Source organism: Lotus japonicus, chromosome 3, assembly GCF_012489685.1.
Source record: "Lotus japonicus ecotype B-129 chromosome 3, LjGifu_v1.2".
In the NCBI taxonomy this organism is placed as follows: Eukaryota; Viridiplantae; Streptophyta; class Magnoliopsida; order Fabales; family Fabaceae; genus Lotus; species Lotus japonicus.
In genome coordinates this window covers 93,440,395-93,461,053 of record NC_080043.1, presented here as the reverse complement: position 1 = coordinate 93,461,053, position 20,659 = coordinate 93,440,395, and the positions used below count along the sequence as shown (strand labels likewise).

The window sequence follows — 20,659 nt, the reverse complement described above, 5'->3', positions numbered from 1 at the left end:
ACTAATTAATTTTTTATTATTTTTATAATGGTCGAGGCTAAAAGCCCACGATAACAAGTAAAAACTGTATTTAATAAAAGCCCCAATGACTCTAACTGAATAAAACTTATTTCTAACAAACTAACAGCTGGCATGTATTTAACAGCTGTCACTAAATTAGAAAAATCTAAGGAGATGAGAGAGTATTTGCCTTATTACACTAATAACGCACTAACTAATCCATGTGTCTTAAATAGAAAATTAGAAACTAACTGAATTATTAGAAAATCTAACTTCTAACAACTTCTAACCGTCTAACATAACATAAAAAACCCGACTAAATATAGTTTTTTGAATGGGACTAAATATAGTAGAACTTGAACATATATTATATTTTTGTTGTCACTATATACGGCCATTTCAATACTTTATCCATTAGGAAATTGAATGTAACTAATTAATTATAACCATAACTAATTTCCTATTAAATTTGCATGATATAGGTTTCAATATGTATGTGTGGGTCATATGAAGAAAAAGAAATCAAACGAGAACTCCCATATGCATAGCTTAGGGTATGTTTTGTGCTAATGATGAAATATGTTAAAAAAAATTCATGAAATGTCTTTAGTTAAAATTGACGTAAATGTTAATTTAAGAGATTCTTTTTTTTTTTCGATACATCGGAAAAATTGAAGGAAAATCTTACATGTTAAATCTAAACATTAATGCTTTAGAGTAATTTTTAGAAGATGATGTTAGTTTTATAAGATGAGCAGCAACATAAAAGTAGTGATATAAAAGATGACATAAAAGTGAAATTAGGATTACAAGAATCAATTTTTTTTTGAAATTTACAAGAATCAATTGAGTCAACCTGAAATTCAACTTATTTAATTTTTAAGTGTTTATATTTTATACATATTTAGTTGAATTAGAATTAGAAGTATTAAAGAAAATGCAAGGTGGGGCCACATGAATGTCATGAAAAAGAAAAACTGAGAAGTCAGAACGACAAGGCAAAATTAATTAATTAATTAATTGTATTGAAAAACAGAGTGTTATTACCAAAAAAAAAAAAAACAGAGTGTTACCGACTTAGCATGTCATGTAACATGTACATGGCATTTCAGTTGCAGTATATAACTGCATGCAACACTACACTACTAAGCTTAGAACATTTTCTGTTTCAGCATCATTTTCGCTCACTTCAGAAATTGAAATTTCTTTGTTCTTCCCGCTCAATTAGGGTTCTCTCGAAAACACGAATGGAACTCTTCAAGGAAGTGAATCGTTCGGGGTTGGTGGCGCTGTCACCGGACGAGGGTTTCCTTGCCGCGGGCACCATGGCGGGCACCGTCGATGAAACATTCAGCTTGTCGGGGAAGCTCGAGATATTCCGGCTCGATCTCAGTTCAGACGATCGGGAGCTGCCTCTCGTCGAGTCGTACCGGAGCCCTCACCGCTTCAGCCGTCTCTCGTGGGGGAAGAACGATTCTGTCTCCAAATCTCGCGGCCTCGTTGCCGGTGGATTGTTCGATGGGGAAATCCACCTCTGGTAAGCTGATTTGTTTTCTTTCTTTACTTCAAGCACGATGCAATTTCAATTTTCATGTTGTGCACAGTGCTTTGATCAATGTCCGTTCGAAATTGTAAATTATTGCATGTTTATTCTAATTTGCATTCTAAATTGCGGTTCGCATCCGCAAACTTGTGGTGCATCCGCATCGAAGCCGTTCTTCCAAGGCATCGGTGCTATTTTGTCCACCGCAACGGTGTTTGTGCATAGTGCTTTGATCATGTTCGTTCGAAATTGTAAATTATTGCGTGTTTATTCTAATTTGCATTCTAAATTGCGGTTCGTATCCGCAATCTTGTGGTGCGATGGTCACCGCATCCGCATCGAAGCCGTTCTTCCACGGCATCGGTGCTATTTTGTCCACCGCAACGGTGTTTGTGCATAGTGCTTTGATCATGTTCGTTCGCATAGTGCTAATTATAGTAGGTTTCCCTTTTGGTGAGGTCGTGAGGGTTTGGGGACTTTTTGAAGGTGAAGACCGAGAGAAACATACCAGAGGATGAAGGGGTGAGGGTTTGGGCACTTTGGGGGAGGGGGAGAAGAAACATTTACGGGTGTGAAAAAAGAAATCAGCAAAATCTCATCTAGTTGGTAATTTGAGGGCAAAATTACTAGCATATGTATGGTTAAATATAGAATAGAAAGATTTATATAATGATGATAATTAAAGGAGGGTTCAACTTACACATCCTTCGATAATTATATTTGGATCCTCCATTTTATGTTTTAAGGGCATGGATTACATTTTGGGATAAAATTATAGGAGGGAATGTTAAATTTGTTAAGGTAAAGTTATAAAAGGGAAACCAAAATTATTTCATCATAAAAATATATGCTACAATGATTGGGTCACAAAATTTGCAGCACTCTGTGCTGAATTCCTCTAATTTTATTGTGAATTCGTTGTCATGCATGCCATCCAGAGTTGTAAAACAGTTTTGTCTTTCAAATTTTCTAGTTTGAACAATAGATTGCTGGGTGTCTTGTCTGTTGAAATAATGCAGGTGAAGGATGACCTTATAGTGGCAATCATTTATATCTAATCTATTGTAACTCAAAATCAAGGTATAACACTATAGAGTGGTTGTCATGAAAATGGCGAAAGGCAGTAGTTGCCATTCGTGTAAGCAAATGGAGCATTATTGCGAGCTTCAAGTTTTTCTATGGTTTGCTTGAATATATTGATAAAACACTTAGTATTTCTTTGGTTGAAGTGATTGACTAAATACTTGGATTCACGGTTTGATTGGTTGTAGTTATGATTTTAGTGTCATATACAATCTTCTCTCTGCCTTTCCAATTGGTTTTTTTATACATTTTTTCAGGTCAGAAAATCAAAGTGCTACTGTCCTTGTAAGGCATAAAGGACCGGTTAGTCACTGCTTTTATAAGCTAACTTGTCGGTTTTAATCAATCTTTATTCTCTGGGATATATTTTTGCTTGTGAAATCTTATGTTTAACTTGTTTATATTTGTTTATTTTTTGAACTTTAACATGTTTATATGTCAGGTTCGTGGTCTTGAGTTTCATACCACTGAACCTAATCTTCTTGCCTCTGGTGCTGAGGATGGTCAGATCTGCATATGGGATTTGGCCAATGCTTTAGAGCCTAAGGTAAGAGATTTTTCCGTTGAGATTTGATACTGTATCCATTGAGTATATGGTCTAATGTATTCTTTACAATTTATTAAATTTACACATTTTAGTGTATATGATCACTATGCAGGACTCTGCTTCCCAAGGGGAAATTTCATTCTTATCTTGGAATAGTCAAGTGCAGCACATATTAGCATCTACTTCATATGATGGGACCATGGGTGAGGAAGAAAATCCAATTTATATTTTGCTCAAAATGTTGTATTTCATAGAATACTATATTTTTTTTTTTTGAATTTTTGGTTTTGTTTTCCAGTGGTATGGGACACAAAGAATCTAAAGCAAGTGATAAGGTAACTTTATCATGTTTTTCCTTTTGTTTTTTAAGAGTCTGGTTTTGTATCTTAAAAACACTCATTGCAACCTATGTGAACTGACAGCTTCGCAGATTCAGTTAGAAGGCGGTGCTCAATTTTGCAATGGAATCCTGATATTCCTACACAGCTTATAATTGCATCTGAAGATGACTCTCCTTTAAGGGTATTGCCATTGCATATATTAATTATTTGTTTATCCTGATATTTGTTTATAGTATATATTGACCTTTGAGCACATTCACATTAATTCAGCTTTGGGACTTGAGGTTTACCATGGCACCGATAATGGAGTTTGTGGGGCACACTAGAGGTGATTTGTCTATAATTTTTACTGTAATCTCTCTTTGTTCCCCTAGTTGTCATTATCAATGTACATTCTTTTTTGGTTTATATTCTTCCTATTCCCCATCCACCCCCACTGAAAATGAAAAGGCATGTGGGAAACAAATGAGCAAGAAACAATTAAAAATTTGATGATTGTAAATCTCTTGATGTAATAATCTGTGTGAATTGTATTTGAGAAGGGAGGTTGATAAAGATAATGGTAGAAAAACACGGATTTGACACAACACTTGGGCACTATACATAATGGACATAGGGATACAGCGGATTTTAGAAATTATAGGACATTACATGATGGCACAGCTATGGTAAAATATATAAAGTAAGTATAAAAGGACAAAGCTTAAATGTGGTTAAATTTGGAAACATAAACGAATAAGAAAAGAATGGAAACAAAACACTAAAAGGGTCAGACACAGAAATCCTCTCATGGTTTGCAGATCCTTTTCTAAGTCTTTTTATCATAGAAGTTGTTAGGCTGTTACAACAGAAGGCTGAGTCAGCTTAACAACCTGCTGATTCAGCATCGCAGAAAGCAACAGTAAGCTGAAGCCTATAGCTGACTTAACACTATACACCAATTATTATAAAACTATCTGAGCACTAACATTCACCCAGTTGGTGAATCTTTAACCTTGCCTTGAGATCGGTTTCAAAAAAAACCTTGCCCTGAGATCATTAAGTCTATGTTTTGCCCTTAATGCTGTATTTTATTTCTCTCTACTTCTGATCTATTATTGATTGTCTTATGATCGGAAGAGAAGAACTAAAAGGAATAAAATTGTGTCATCTGATTCACTAAACTCAGAATCAAGAGCTAGCTCTTATATACAAATTAAAAGTTGGTGGGAAAGACAGTTAGCATCACTACTTTGACCGCTAGCATAGCTACCAAACAACTACTTGCATAACTAATAAAATAGAAGTGCATAACTGAAACCTATACACAAGGAACTTATAATTGAAAATATATATCAACTATTCTAATAGATTGTTCCTAATAAAATAATATGATTGGATGACAGTGTTTTTGTTTATGATTGCTTGGCTGTCTAAATCTGAATTTTACAGTTTTGTTTAGATATTACTTTAAGCTATGTTGTCTGAATGACGGTTTTATTTTGACTTGTCTATGCTGCTTGATTCTCCTATATTAGGTGTAATAGGAATGACATGGTGTCCTAATGATGGCGCTTCTTTGCTTACCTGTGGCAAAGATAGCCGGACTATATGCTGGAACACTATTTCTGGAGAGGTGAGAGGCGACTTTTAGTCTTCTGTAACTGCTTTTATATTCATTTTGTTAAATTTCACAATTGCCCAATGACTTTCATTCAGTAATGACTAGTAATGACTGTATTCTTTTTTTTGGCAGGGTGGGGGACAGATTGCTTATGAGCTGCCGACTGGGACTCGTTGGAACTTTGATGTGCATTGGTGCCCTGAGACACCTGGAGTAATATCGGCATCTTCCTTTGATGGAAGAATTGATGGAGTAATATCTGTATGTTCCTTTGAAGGGAAAATTGGCATGTACAAGATTAAGGTACTGCATCCACTTCAAGTCTAGTGTTCCATAAATCCTTAAGTTTTCACATATAGGCTTAGTTTTCCCTCTTTTTGTTTGTAACTTTTCCTCCTCCTTTGTATTGGGCTCTAGCACCCCTTGTGCTAGATTTTAATACATATTCATAGCTTATTCAAAAAAAACATATAGGCTTAGTTTAGTTGGGTTATTCTAACATTTTGCTTGGAATTTAGGCTTTCATCTATTTAATTTTTTTCCTTTTAATAGACTAAGAAGTTAAGGCATAAAATATATAAGCAAGTAGAGTGAATGATGCCTAATTCTGCTCTTTGTATTTTAGGCCGCTGGTGATGGAGCCGATGATGATGATAATGGTGATGATGGTGACAGTGGCATTGATGGTACTCGTGCTGCTGATGTGTACCATGATGGAAACATTGATGGAGTAGATTATGATGATGGTGACAATGGAATTGATGGTACTAGTACTGCTGATGTGTGCCATGTTGGAGAAGTATCAGTATCTTCCCGAGGGGGAAATTGGCATGTACTGCATCCACTTTAAGTCTAGTGTTCCATAAAGTTTTCACATATAGGCTTAGCTTAGTTGGGTTATTCTAACATTTTGCTTGAAATTTAGGCTTGCATCTATTTAATTTTCATCTTTTAATAGACTAAGAAGTTAAGGCATAAAATATATAAGCTAGTAGAGTGAATTATGCCTAATTCTTCTATTTTGTATTTTAGGCCGCTGATGGAAACAATGAAGATGAAACAAGTGGAACAGGGAGCGGAGAGGAAAGCTACCTTGAGGGTACAGAGGAAGATGATGAAGAAGAAAGTGAGGAAGACGATGAAGAAGAAAGTGAGGAAAGTGGGTCATCAAGTGAGGGAAGCTTCCGTCAGTTTTCTGACGATGACATCGAGATGGATGGTACGGAGGATGACGATGAGGAATATTTTGATGACGAATATAACCCGAGGCGTCCTCTCTACTATGATGATGAGTACAGAGCTCCTGGGCCAGTTAGCGTCGCCTTTGGTCACCCCGCAGCTGATAGCGAGGAAGATGAAGATGTGGAAGAGTATGATTTTGATGCTGGTGTTGGTGCTGATGATGATGATGCTGATGGTGCAAGTTAGCAGAAATATGGAATACCAGTCAATACATGAACTAAAACTAGGTTGTTTTTCTGACTGGTATTCCATATTTTTCGAGACCTTTATCATGATGATTCATTCAGAGATTTTATTTTTCCGTTATTAGTTTGTTTCCTATTATTGTTTAGGAATAGAATCAATAATTGTGGGTTATTAATATTCCTATTTTAGATTGCAAATTATAGCAAATTCCATGAACAAACATTAGGTTTCACCTGTCCATTTCCATTAATTGATAGAGGGTTTTCTGTTGGCCATTATCTCATAAGGTGAGGTATGCAATTCCATCTAACTTCCTTATGCTTGAAAGACCTTGAAACTCTTGAAAGACAATAGCACGTGATCCTTGTCCTTCACTAGACCCCATCATAGCCCCTTCAAGAGCCATAGATTGAGGAATTACTTGGCAGAGGCCCTTAGCAACTATATATACATTCTTTCTCAAGCAACTCAAGTCATTGGCATCTTGAGTTATCAGAGTTCAAATATTTCTTTCTCATACAAGTCCACTGACATCAGTATACAATTTTTCTGAGTAGAGAAATAAAAAAACAATGGGTTTCCACAAGCTTCTTAGAAGAGCATCTTTTTCTAAAACTCAAGCATCTTCCAAGGGATTTGAGGTCCCTAAAGGTCGTCTTGCAGTCTATGTTGGAGATGAAATGAGGTGGTTTGTCAATCCAGTATGATACTTAAACCAACCTTCATTTCAAGAGTTACTACAACAAGCCGAAGAAGAATTTGGATATGATCATCCAACTGGTGGTCTCTCAATTCCCTGCAGGGACGATGAGTTCCTAAACCTCATTTCTCAGTTGAATGAATGAGCTGTAAATCATGCCAACAGAAAGTGAGATAGATTAGTTGAGGCAAATTTGTATATAATACTACCTCCGGTCCTATTTATAAGCATGAAAGAGAAGAAAAATCTTGGTCCTTTTTATAAGAACCAAATGAAAGTTTGAGCTATATTAATTTTTTTTTCCAATGATGCCCTTATTAATTCTAACATGTAAAATGTGTCTTATTAACTATTCTCTCTTTCCCACTTTCCAACACTAATAACAAAGGGTAATTTTGGAAGTTTGTTTTGATTCAAGACAAATTTAATGCATTTTATCTAGTTTCACTACATTTCTTAAACTATGTGAATTTTTTTTTTTGCTGCTTATAAATAGGACCGGAGGGAGTACATTTTCTTCTATTATGAAGATTTTCCATTGTTTATTCCTTGTATCATTTCTAAGAAGTGTAATCTTCTGTTTGTAAATCTGCTGTATTATATATTAGGAGTGTAATCGGACCGGATTGGATCGGATTTAAGGTGTTTAAATATCTGAGTCAATCAAACATGTTCAATTTGGATTGGTTCGGATTTCCTAATTTTTTATTTTGGACCCGGACGAAACCAACGATTCGGATGGTCGGATTCAAAATAAATAAAAAACTATTGTTTTAAAATTTGCACGAATTGTATTCTAATAACGTGAAAAATTATATAAAAAAATGGAATCTCCATATAATCCAACATATCCAGAAAAACAAAATTCCATGATGACATAATTCATATAATCCAACATAAACAGGCTAAAACCAACATCTCCAATTTAAATATAAATACTTTAACTTGGGTTTGTACTCCCCAAATTTTCATTAAAACAAAATAGACAGTAAAATGTTAAACATCCGTCAGCATGTTTTCATATCTCTTCAAATGTGAATTATATAATAGGCTCGAGTCGTTGAGGTGATGTAAAAAATGGTGAAGTAAAAAATGGTGAAGTAAAAAAAAAGCTCAATATCATTGGGTTGGTTCGGATTCATCGATTTTTCAATCCCCGAATCCGATACTCGAACCGATGGTGATCGGATGCAATAAAAAAATTTCAAACCGAACCAATGATCCAATCCAACTCACCATAATGTGTTCGGTTCGGATCGGTTTGATCCGATTCGCGAATCAGACCGCACCCGCTTACTCTCCTATTATATATTAGTGTGGAATAACATGAGAAAGGCATCAAGCCAGAAAACAGATGCAGAAAACAGATGCTCCATAGTGGCCATGGTTTAACAAGGTGGGGTAAACTCAATGACAACACACCACCGAATATCTCATTGGTCCTATCCATCCTTCAACAATAATTTATCTTGGAATTGGGTTTAAAAAAACCTCAAAACTATAAATACACTTCCTCTTGCCTTCACAGACAACACGGGTCATTTATTTTGCTCTCCTTCCTTCAAACAAGAACAAAAAGGGGTTTCCGTTTATATGCTATTCGACGAGCATCGTTTGCCAAGCTTAGCTTCAAAATCTGTTAAAGTGCCAAAGGGCTATCTTGCAGTGTATGTTGGTGAAAAACAAAAGCGGTTTGTGATCCCTATATCATACTTGAACCAACCTTCATTTCAAGACTTGTTGAGTAAAGCTGAGGATGAGTTTGGGTATGATCATCCCATGGTGCATTAAAGCTCTTGCTATGCGTTGGCCCGAGGAACGGGTGATACTTAAATGGCAACCTGGTGCATTAAAGCTCTCGCTATGCGTTGGTCCGAGGAATGGGTGATACCTAAATGGCAATCTGGTGCATTAAAGCTCTCGCTATGCGTTGGTCCGAGGAAGGGTCTGAGCAATGGATGATACTTAAATGGCAACCTGGTGCATTAAAACTCTCGCTATGCGTTGTCTATTAGGTGGTACTTGTATTTTTCCATTACTGTATACTACTTTGATACTTGAGTAAGTCCTCTAAGACAAGACCATGTGACCTTTTATAAGACCTTCTCTCCCAACTAGTCATATGACCCCATCTTGTTTCCCTTCTCCTCCAATCATTCAAGTAGCCATTGATTTCTTACCTATTATTTTTTCTATATATATTCATGGCTTTGAGCATTTAGGGTTTTTTGAGAGGCTAAATAAGTTTCTTCATTCTCAAACTTCCTTTTCTCCTTGAACAAGCATTTTCCTCTCAAATCTTCATCCCTACAACTCAAATTGAGATTGGAATCATGTATAATACACATTCTATATCAAATTTCACAATTCCACTCATTCAAACCAAAAAGGAAACAATTTACAAGAATTTTCTCACAGGTAGAAAGGACAAGTGCCTAAAGATTAATAGAAAACATGGTAAATTTGGCACTTATCAACCATCAAGACAATAGCATGTGACACCTCTTTAGCTCTCTTCCAACCATTCAATTCAGCATAGAATGATTTCCACACACACACATATTTTGAAGTGCCAGCTTCATCAACCAAAAACCATACATATATATTCACTGAAATTGGGTGGTGGGGGGGGGGGGGATCTGATCTGTGGGATTTTCCACTTCTGCCAATGAGCTTTTAAAGATAAAAATATCTAATTAGTATTGAAATATGATAAATACAATCTACTGGTGGAGATGAACCATACTCATGGAAATCATTAAACCTTGATGGTAAGTCCATTGTTACCTCGGTTGGGAGTTAGCAGGGGCAGGGAATCTTATGTATGTTTGGGACCAATAATTTTAATTTTACATGCCTCTTCATACAATTTAGAAATCTTTTAATCCCTTTCCAAATAAACTGAATCTTTTAATTTTACATGCCTCTTCATACAATTTAAAAATATCTTAGCTTTGCCCTAGCTGTGAATCACTTGTTCATTTCTTCTTTGGTGGTTCTGTTTTATGACACACACACAACACTATACAAGCATGGACTTCAAAATTTTCATTTCAACTAACTACCAGATTGCCCAGGAACGTGGACTACCAGAATCAGTTAACGACTACCCAAAACACCAGTGGTCAAAATGCTTGACAACAACCCAAGCATATGATCTCCAATCATCAATAAAGCTTCAATTTAAACCACAGTGAAACAAATCTTCGCAGGTGATTTTGCACATTTTGCTAAGCAAATAACAGTGGCAATACAATAATCCCAAATAAATAAGAAAAACATACACAGAGATGATATGAGAAAGGAATGGTTCTATTATAAATATTTACTGCACAGCTTAATTCACAACCTGCTCCAGATACACACTGAAGTGAATAGATGCTGTGCAATGGTATAGACTTTCATAAACATTATGATCAAAAGAAAAGGGAGAATTTAGGCTCTCAATTTATCGCTGGGGAACAAGTTTCCTAACCAAATAAAACATGAATCTGACCTGAATCAATATGGGGTAAACATCTTAATTAATTAAGCATTTATTATGTTTATTGTAGTATATTAACCCTTGAGCTAGCCTTAACCCCAATTCTTTATATAACGAAATTGTCAAGACATGGGAAAGCTGAAAGTGTTTCAACAACTTTTTGTATTCTCATTCAGGTGAAAGTTGTTTACTTCTACAGCAATGAAACGAGGAAGAAACAAAATGGAAAATCTTCATAATAGAAGAAAATGTATTCTATACAAATTTGCCTCAACTAATCTATCTCTCTATGTTGGCATGGTTTACATCTCATTCATTCTATTGAGAAATGAGGTTTAGGAAATCATCCTCCCTACATGGAATTTTGAGACCGCCTGTTGGATGATCATATCCAAATTCTTCTTCGGCTTGATATAGTAACTCTTGAAATGAAGGTTGGTTCAAGTATGATACTGGAATCACGAACCGCCTCATTTCATCTCCAACATAGACTGCAAGATGGCCTTTTGGGACCTCAAACCCCTTGGAAGATGCTTGGGTTGTAGAAAATGATGCCCTTCTAATAAGACCTGGTATGCGGAAACCCATTGTTTTTAATTGCTCTACACAAAAAATAATATACTAATGTAAGAGGACTTATATGAGCAAGAAATATTATGAACTTTGATAACTCAAGATGCCAATGACTTGTGGTGCTTGAGAAGTAGTGTATATATAGTTGCTAATGGCCTATGCCAAGTGCCAACTAATTGCCTCAATCTATGGATTTTGAAAGGGCAATGATGGGTCTACTGAAGGACAAGGGATCACATGCTGTTGTCTTTGAGATCTCTTTCATGGATTAGGATGTTAAATGGGGCTGTCTACCTTACCTTATGAGATAATGGCCAACAGATTGCCCACTTGAAATTAATGGCAATGGACAGGGGAAACCTAATGTTTGTTTATGGAGTTTGCTATAATTAATCTATTGGTAGACATGCTTTAGACATATCATGTTAGGTTGTGTTTGTCAACCCAACAACATCCCAAACTCGGCAGTAGAGAAGAGAATTAAGAGACGAAAAACTGATATTATTAATTGAAATAGGTAAACCTTCTACTAAGGGAGAATCCCTTTCAAGAGTGAAACCCTTTTACAACTCCAACACTACAAAAACATAAATCCTATCCTTATGCTAATACTCCTATTTACAATAGTCTAACGCTACTAATGAAATAAGGTTAGTCCAAACAGCCCAACTCAATTAATAAAAATAAACTCAACCAAAATAAAAGACACACTCAGCCATATAGGCCCAAAAAGACTAACTAATAAAATGAAATAAACCCAGGCACAAGCTCAAGGTCCAACGAGGCAAACGCTGGGCTGTACGCAGCCTGGCATCTAAGCGCAGGGCTGTGCCTAACCAGCTAAGCGCATCAGCTGCTGCCTCCCCTCTTGTCCAACCTCTACAAGCCTGTCGTAAAATTCAGGCTCAATAATATTTGGAACCCTAACAATACTCCCCTCCAAAAATTAAACATTGTCCTCAAGGTTGCAACATAACAAGTTAGAGTCCACCCGGAGATGGTGATTGATCAGCGACACCAAATAGACATGGTAAGGGTCTATCAATTATGTTGCCCCTTTCCCAAGGAAACCAGCCATGCCATTCCCAAAATAACTTCCACACCACTAAAATCAAGCAAGTAAAAATCTCAGGGATAAACGTCCTCCTTCCCCATTTTCAAAAGGCTTAATCCAGTTTTTGGTCCCTATCCTTTGTCATAAATATGACTTTAGTCCCTCGCCGGAGTAAAGGTGGGGATTGGTCCCCAGTTTTTGGCAAAATAATTGGCTTTGGTCCTTCCGACCGGTTGGGTCAACGCCGGAGCTCCGCCAGCTGACGTGGCCCTTGCCACGTCAATTAATGAGCCACGCTGGATTTTTTTTTCTTTTTTCATTAAAATTCTAAAAATAAAAAACCATAATTAAAAGTTAAAACCCTTAAATCTCTTCTTCTTAATTAATCATTCACCTAATTAAATCATTCATTTATTTAAAATAAAATAAATCAAAGTAGTAATGAATTTTCAATTTTGCTGCATCGTTGTCCCCAATTCCCCCTTTTCCATTTCCTTCCCTTCATAGCAACGCCAACCACCGCCATTATTGGTGGTTTCACTCAACGAGCAACCCTTAATTCCTTCATTCATTGATTATCATTCCCTTTCTTCTTCGATCTGCTTCCATTCCCTTTCTTCTCCACCCACAAACCCATTTTCTCTTCAACACCCAGACCTCTTCTCTTCTCCACTCACAAAACCCATTTTCTCCAAACTCATCACCGTCATCCTCTTCTCTTCGTCTATCAGGGTCTCTCCGAACCCAAAAAACCCCCCAAGTCTTCGATCAACTCTCTGCCACCACCACACCAAGATCTATGTCCAGAGTTTTGGGTTTGGTTTCTGAGTTTCCTGGCTTCATTCAATGGTTTTTGGGTTCAATTGCTTTTGATTGCTAGGGAGAGATGCTATGTGTTTAAGTCATGAGGATCTCTGTTTTTGGGTTCAATTGCTTTGATTTCTGGGTTGGATTTTTTCTGGGTTCTCATAGATGTTTCTGGGATCTCTGTTTTTGTGGGGGTGGTTTGACAGTGTCGTAACATGATGATGGGTTGAAGATGATGGGTTGTAGACCAGATCTGGGTTTTTCTTTGCAAGTATGAATTCGGTTTTTTTATAATGATGATGGATTGAAGATGATGTTGATAATGATGAAGAAAATGCAATGAATGAAGATGATGTTGTTAGCTAATTTAATTATTAATTAGTGTGTCTTAAATTTATTTTAATTTAATGAAAAAAGAAAAAAAAATCCAGCGAGGCTCATTAATTGACGTGGCAAGAGCCACATCAGCTGGCGGAGCTCCGGCGTTGACTCAACCGGTCGGAAGGACCAAAGCCAACTATTTTGCCAAAAACTGGGGACCAATCCCCACCTTTGCTCCGGCGAGGGACTAAAGCCATATTTATGACAAAGGATAGGGACCAAAAACTGGATTAAGCCTTTTCAAAATTAGATTCGAGCAACATACCTGAAATTGTTGCTGTTCATTTCCCATCCTAACCCCAAAATGCTAGGTAGGTTGAACCTCCCACCTCATCCACAAAACCAGTTCCTTCACTATAAAATTGTGACTGGCGCCACTATCAATTAGCATTATAACCCTGACGCCATCAATTACACCGCATAACTTCATGATGTTTAAGGTTGTTATACTACCGGAGACAAGCTGAGATAATTCCACTCATTGGCACTGGTAATGTTCCACCAGGGCACCATCAATATCAACTGTGTCTTGCACCTCATTCGTCCTCACCCAAAATAGTAACCCTCAAACTCCCTTCTGGACACTCATGCCTAAATCCATAAGCCATACCACACTTAATGCATCTCCCTTCCTCGTTGAGCTTCAAGAACTCCGCGTATGGCATTTGTCTTACTCTCCTGACCCTTTGAGGTAGTGGTTGTCCTTCAGCAATGAGAAACTCTTCTTCAACATTTCACGCGATCTCCATGGCGTGCAACACCGCAGTAGGGCTAAAAGAACACACTCTACACCGAATCTCCGGTTTGAGACCCCCTATAAAATACTCCAAGACCTGATCTTCTGAAATATCTGTAACTTGGGTCACCAATGCTTCAAATTCACAGAGATAATCAACAATGCTACCTTCCTGTTTGAGAGTTTTCAATTTCTTGAGAATGAAGCTATTGCTACCTTCACCAAAACGCTTAAGCAAGAGCGGAATCATTGAATTCCATGAAAGAGACGGGGTTCGTTGTCGGATGAAACGGTACCAATGAAGCGCTTCCCCTTTTTATTTATAAGCAACCCGCTTACTTTAGGTATTGTTTATATCATACACATGGTGGAAATTTTATTTTTTCTTTTAATTTTTTTTATAATATCAATATGTTTCAAATGCTTAAATCTTAAAGCAATTGTGACCGTGCACTGTAAATCGAAACTTATAACCTTTTAGCCTAATACTTATAAACTGGAATTTGATAATAACGCTTCTTTATATAATGGAATTCGTTGAGACTTTGGAAAAGCTGAAAGTGTTTTAAGGAATTCTTGTATTCTCATTCAGGTAACATTTGTCTACTTCTATAAGAATGATACAAAAGGAAGAAACAAAATGGAAAATCTTCATAATAGAAGAAAAATGAATTCTGTACAAATTTTCCTCAACTAATCTATCTCTCTCTGCTGGCATGATTTCCAGCTCATTCATTCAACTGAGAAATGAGGTTTAGGAACTCATCCTCCCTGCATGGAATTGTAAGACCACCTGTTGGATGATCATATCCAAATTCTTCTTCTGCTTGATGTAGTAACTCTTGAAAAGAAGGTTGGTTCAAGTATGATACTGGAATCACAAACCGCCTCATTTCATCTCCAACATAGACTGCAAGATGGCCTTTTGGGACCTCTAATCCCTTGGATGATGCTTGAGTTTTAGAAAATGATGCTCTTCTAAGAAACTTGTGGAAACCCATTGTTTTTTATTTTATTTCTCTACACAGAAAATAGTATACTGATGTCAGAGGACTAGTATGAGAAAGAAATATTTGAATTTTGCTAACTCAAGATGCTATTGACTTGTGTTGCTTGAGAAGTAGTGTATATATAGTTGTTAATGGCTTCTGCCCTCTGCCAACTAATTCTTCAATCTATGGCTCTTGAAGGGGCTATGATGGGGTCTAGTGAAGGACAAGGATCACATGCTACTGTCTTAGAGGTCTCTTCCAAGGATTAGGAAGTTTAATGGGACTTAATGGGACTTCCTACCTTCTGAGATAATGGCCAACAGATTTCCAACTTCAGATTAATGAAACTTGACAAGTAAAACCTAATGTTTGTTCATGTAGTTTGCTATAGTTAATTTAATGGTAGACATGTTTTAGACATATCACATGTTTCTTTAGATTGACAATGTTACTAATATACATGTACCAACTAATATCAAAGTGATAGGGTGCCACTAGTACAACTTGAGCTGAATCTGATTGATAATTTTGTAACAGTGTTTGGTGATAAGAAAAGAACCAATATTGAACACATGATAATGAGCCACTATGAACCACATCTGTGTACAAAAATTTCTAAGCAATAGCATGTTCCAATCAGACAATCTGTTTTATTTCAGGTGGGACGTGCTATCCATTAGCATGCTACATTGGGGAAGTCTTTTAAGACAAGACCATGTGACCTTTTATATAACCTTCTTTCCCAGCTGGTCATATGACCCCATCTTGTTGCAAGAGTCCACCAATTATTCAAGTTGCCAAATGGTTTCTTTATATATTCTTTAATCTATATATTCATTGCTGTGAGCATAGAGTCAACACAAACAAAAAAATATTCAACTTTCAAAAATGGTTCTTATTTACAAGTATTCTTTATACCATTATTTTCTCAAGCTTTAAAACCAGCAACAATGGTTTTGTTTGACTGGTATAAAAAATGCATTATTTTCTGCGAACTGAGTATCTTCAAAAACTATGGACGTGCCAAAGGGCTATGTTGGAGAGAAATTGAAGCAGTGTGTGATCCCCATATCATATTTGAACTAACCATCATTTCAAGGTTTACTTAGTCAGACTTAGTTGGATATGATCCTTGCATGGGTGGTGTCATGGTTCCTTGCACTGGAGATGTCTAAGACTGACATAGATTACTAGAGATATTTTGTACATTAGGCATTTTCTTAATTGTAAAGATTTCCGATTTTCATGCGAAATGTGAAAAAAACACTACTATCTAATTGAAAAATTGATATACAGATTTGGTCCTCTATTTTTTTTGTTTAAATATTAGCTAGGGACATAGGATATTATCACAAAATGTGGTCTTCCGTCGCCTCCAATTCCACTAGTAGGTAGATATCAGGTGTATTTCATGATTTTGATACTTTAGATTCCAAGAACAGGTAGAAGAGACCATGTGATATGTTTTGGCTTGTTTGGAAGAAGACCATTATATTACATCAGCTTTGCACTTATTATTAGCCTATTGGCATGTAAAGTCTCTTTCTGAAGGGGAAGATGAGTTGGTTATGAGGATCTCAAATCTCAAGTAATCTCTGATGAACTTCATGAAGACAATAGCATGTGAAATCTCATAGGCCCTTACCTCCTACTAGGCCCCATTAAACAAAAGCCCTCCTCCAACCATTCAATTCAACTGAAAAATAAAATAAAATCTGTGTGGATTTTCCACTTTTGCCAATGAGCTTGTAAGGATAAAAAAATCTGTAGACTGTTGGTGGTCTTCGGCATAATTAGTACTGAAATATGATAAATAGTGAATACCTGATGCACGGGTACGGGTACGGTACCCGCTACGGGTACCGTATTGGGTACGCGGTACGCGATTTTTGAAAAAACATGGTTACGGGTACGTTAGATATATGTATATTTTTTTAAATATAATATATAATAAAATATAAATAAATTATGCAAAAAAAAGGCAAAACGTCGTCGTTTTGAGCCAGAAAAAGAAAATATAAAGGCCAAAACGACGTCGTTTTGAGCCAGGAAAAAAAATTAAAAAAAAGGGCAAAACGTCCTCGTTTTGAGCCAGGAACCATTTTTTTTTTTTGGAACGGGTAGGTACCGGGTACGTACCCACAGCGTATGCGTACCGGGTACGTACCCGGTACGGATACACGGCCAAAACAGCCGTACCCATGCATCACATGTGAATACAACTGAGATCATTGAATTTTAAATTTTTTATTTATAACATGGCTACATCTTCAGTCGAGAAAAAATAAAATCTACTATTGGAGATAAACCATACGTCAAAGGAGTCAGATATTTCTTTAGCTTTAGATGGCATCCATGGAAAAATGAAATTAATGGAGATCATTAAACCTTGATTTTAAGTCCATTGTTGGCAGGGGATGGCATCTTATCTATGAGTGGGATCAATAATTTTAATTTTACATGCCTCTGAATAAAATTTAAAAGCCTTTTAATTAGAGGATCAATAATCTTAGCTTTACCCTATAACTGTGAATCACTCATTCATTTCTGCTTTGGAATCAAGTTTGAAGCTGAATCGAAGCTGAAACCCAAGACGAAGGATGAGACCAACAAGGCCCTGTACACCAATTACAAACCGGGCAAGACGAATTACAAAGTGATGGACCTTCATCCCAAGCTCAGGATCTGGCACAAGATTTTTCTCCACTGCATAAACCAGAGACCAAAGGGTAGTTCCCCAGACTACATCAACTTCAACCAGAAGGCGATGTTGTTTTTCATCCAAGACAAGAAGAAGATCTGCCTTCCCTACTTCCTATTCTCCTACTTGAAGGAGTGTATCCGGAAGTCTCGTACCATTGCCTCCATCAAGTCAGCAATCAAGTATATTCCCTTCGGGAGACTGTTGTCTGATCTCTTCATTGAGAGTGGCCTCATTCAAGATCTGGTAAATGCTGGATGCACAGAGGATCTGACCACCATTGTCAGTGATGTCTTCACTGCAAATTCTCTAAAGAAAATGGGCCTAGTCAAGAAGAAGATTGCTCCTGCCCATGAAGACACATCTTCTGAAATCAGAAGTAGAAGGGTGCCTCTGAATGACTACCCTCTGTGGACACAGGCAGACAATCCTGAAGCCATTAGGTGCTATGTTGAAGACCTAAGGGCTCAAGGATTTGAAATTGATCTCGATGAATTCTTCAGCAGACTGCCGGCAGCTCCAGAGTTTCCTTCTCCTATCAAGAAGAAAGCTCAGAGGAAGATGATCCTAGAAGAATCTTCTGAGGAATCAGATGTCCCTCTGATCAAAAAGAAGAAGGCTGATCAATCCAAGAGAAAACATGATGAAACCAGCAAGCCCGATGATGGTGATGATGGTGATAATGAGGATGGTCCTCCTAAGAAGAAGAAGAAGCAGGTCAGAATTGTGGTGAAGCCTACTCGGGTGGAACCAGCTGCTGAAGTGATCAGAAGGATTGAAACTCCTGCCAGAGTGACAAGATCATCAGCACATTCAAGTAAGTCTGCAGTTGCTTCTGATGATGATTTGAATTTATTTGATGCACTCCCCATATCAGCCATGCTCAAACACTCTTCAAATCCCCTCACTCCTATTCCTGAGTCCCAACCAGCCGCACAAACCACCTCTCCACCACATTCCCCAAGGTCTTCATTTTTTCAACCCTCTCCTACTGAAGCACCTCTCTGGAATTTGCTCCAGAACCAACCCTCTAGGCCAGAAGAACCAACCTCTCCCATTACCATCCCGTACAACCCATTAACTTCTGAACCCATCATTCATGAGCAACCAGAGCCTACCCAAACAGAACCTGGACCTAGAACCTCTGATCACTCTGTCCCAAGAGCATCAGAACGTCTGGCTCTCAGAACCACGGATACAGACTCTTCCACAGCCCTTACACCTGTATCCTTCCCAACAAATGTTGCTGATTCTTCTCCTTCCAACAACTCTGAATCCCTTCGAAAATTCATGGAAGTTAGAAAAGAAAAGGTGTCTACCTTAGAAGAATATTACCTCACTTGTCCAAGCCCTAGGAGATATCCTGGCCCTAGACCTGAACGTCTAGTTGACCCAGATGAACCTATCTTGGCCAATCCTTTACATGAGGCAGACCCTTTGGCTCAACAAGCTCACCCTGCCCCTGACCAACAAGAGCCTATTCAACCAGAACCTGAACCAGAACAATCTGTGTCTAACCAATCCTCAGTTAGATCACCCCATCCTCTGGTTGAAACTTCAGAACCTCACCTTGGAACCTCTGAACCAAATGCTCAAATGTTTAACATTGGCTCTCCACAAGGTGCCTCTGAAGCTCACAGCAGCAATCACCCAGCCTCTCCTGAAACCAACCTCTCTATAATTCCTTACACTCACCTCCGACCCACATCTCTCTCTGAGTGCATCAATATTTTCTATCATGAAGCCTCTTTGATGCTACGCAATGTGCAAGGTCAGACTGACCTAAGCGAGAATGCTGAACATGTGGCTGAAAAGTGGAACAATCTGGGCACTTGGATAGTGGCTCAAGTTCCAGTTATGATGCAGCTCCTGCATGCAGAGGGAAGTCAGAGGATCGAGGTTGCAAAGCAAAGGTTTGCTAGAAGGGTGGCTCTTCATGAACAAGAACAGAGACATAAGCTACTTGAAGCTATTGAAGAAGCTAAGAGAAAGAAAGAACAAGCAGAAGAAGTTGCACGTCAAGCAGTAGCTCAAGCTGAACAAGCAAGATTAGAGGCAGAACGACTTGAAGCTGAGGCTGAAGCCCTTAGATGCCAAGCACTTGCACCAGTAGTGTTTACTCCTGCTGCTTCTGCTTCCATTCCAGCTCCTCAAGCTGCTCAGAATGTTCCTTCCAGTTCTACTCAGTCAAGCTCGTCCAGACTCGACATCATGGAACAGCATCTTGACACTCATGAATCCATGCTACTTGAAATGAAGCACATGATGATGGAACTTCTGCGTCGATCTGATAAACCCTAGTTTTAGGATCTCTTCGCTTTTCTTTTTCTTTAACTTTGTTTTATTTTGTTAATTTATGTTTCTTTTTCCTTATTTATTCTACTTTGTTCGTTTGTGATTATCTATGCATATCTATATATATTTTTGTCACATATGCTTGCAAAAATATTTTTATTCATAATCTCTTTATGTTTACATCATACATTCTTTTCCTAAAGTCTAGAATGGAGGATCCTTCCTCATTCTTCTGCACTCCTGGCGCTGCTCTGCCCTCTCCTTCTCCAGACGCTCAAGTGCATACTGGATGTTGTTGAGCCTGTCTTTTAGCTCATCCCTCTCCAGAATCTCTTCTGCAGTCTTGAGCTTCTCTTCAAAAATCTCTTTTTCTTCCAGCAGCTTGAGTTCA

General features: G+C 37.6%; 1 protein-coding gene across 1 annotated transcript; it reads left to right on the top strand.

Moving 5' to 3' along the window:
• Positions 1 to 1,094: 1,094 nt before the first annotated feature.
• Positions 1,095 to 6,765, top strand: LOC130747566 (protein transport protein SEC31 homolog B-like). The gene is made up of 11 exons (XM_057600538.1): positions 1,095 to 1,537; positions 2,884 to 2,929; positions 3,069 to 3,173; positions 3,286 to 3,376; positions 3,472 to 3,508; positions 3,596 to 3,695; positions 3,785 to 3,842; positions 5,032 to 5,129; positions 5,250 to 5,420; positions 5,743 to 5,949; positions 6,150 to 6,765. Exons 1-11 carry the CDS (start codon positions 1,095 to 1,097, stop codon positions 6,543 to 6,545), a joined length of 1,752 nt encoding a protein of 583 aa, XP_057456521.1. The 3' UTR covers positions 6,546 to 6,765.
• Positions 6,766 to 20,659: the final 13,894 nt, after the last annotated feature.

Coding starts and splice junctions, on each gene's coding strand:
- LOC130747566 (XM_057600538.1), top strand. CDS start 1,095: ATGTACATGGCATTTCAGTTGCAGTATATAACTGCATGCAACACTACA. Junction 3,174..3,285: donor CCAATGCTTTAGAGCCTAAG/GTAAGAGATTTT, acceptor ATCACTATGCAG/GACTCTGCTTCCCAAGGGGA. Junction 3,843..5,031: donor GTTTGTGGGGCACACTAGAG/GTGATTTGTCTA, acceptor CTCCTATATTAG/GTGTAATAGGAATGACATGG.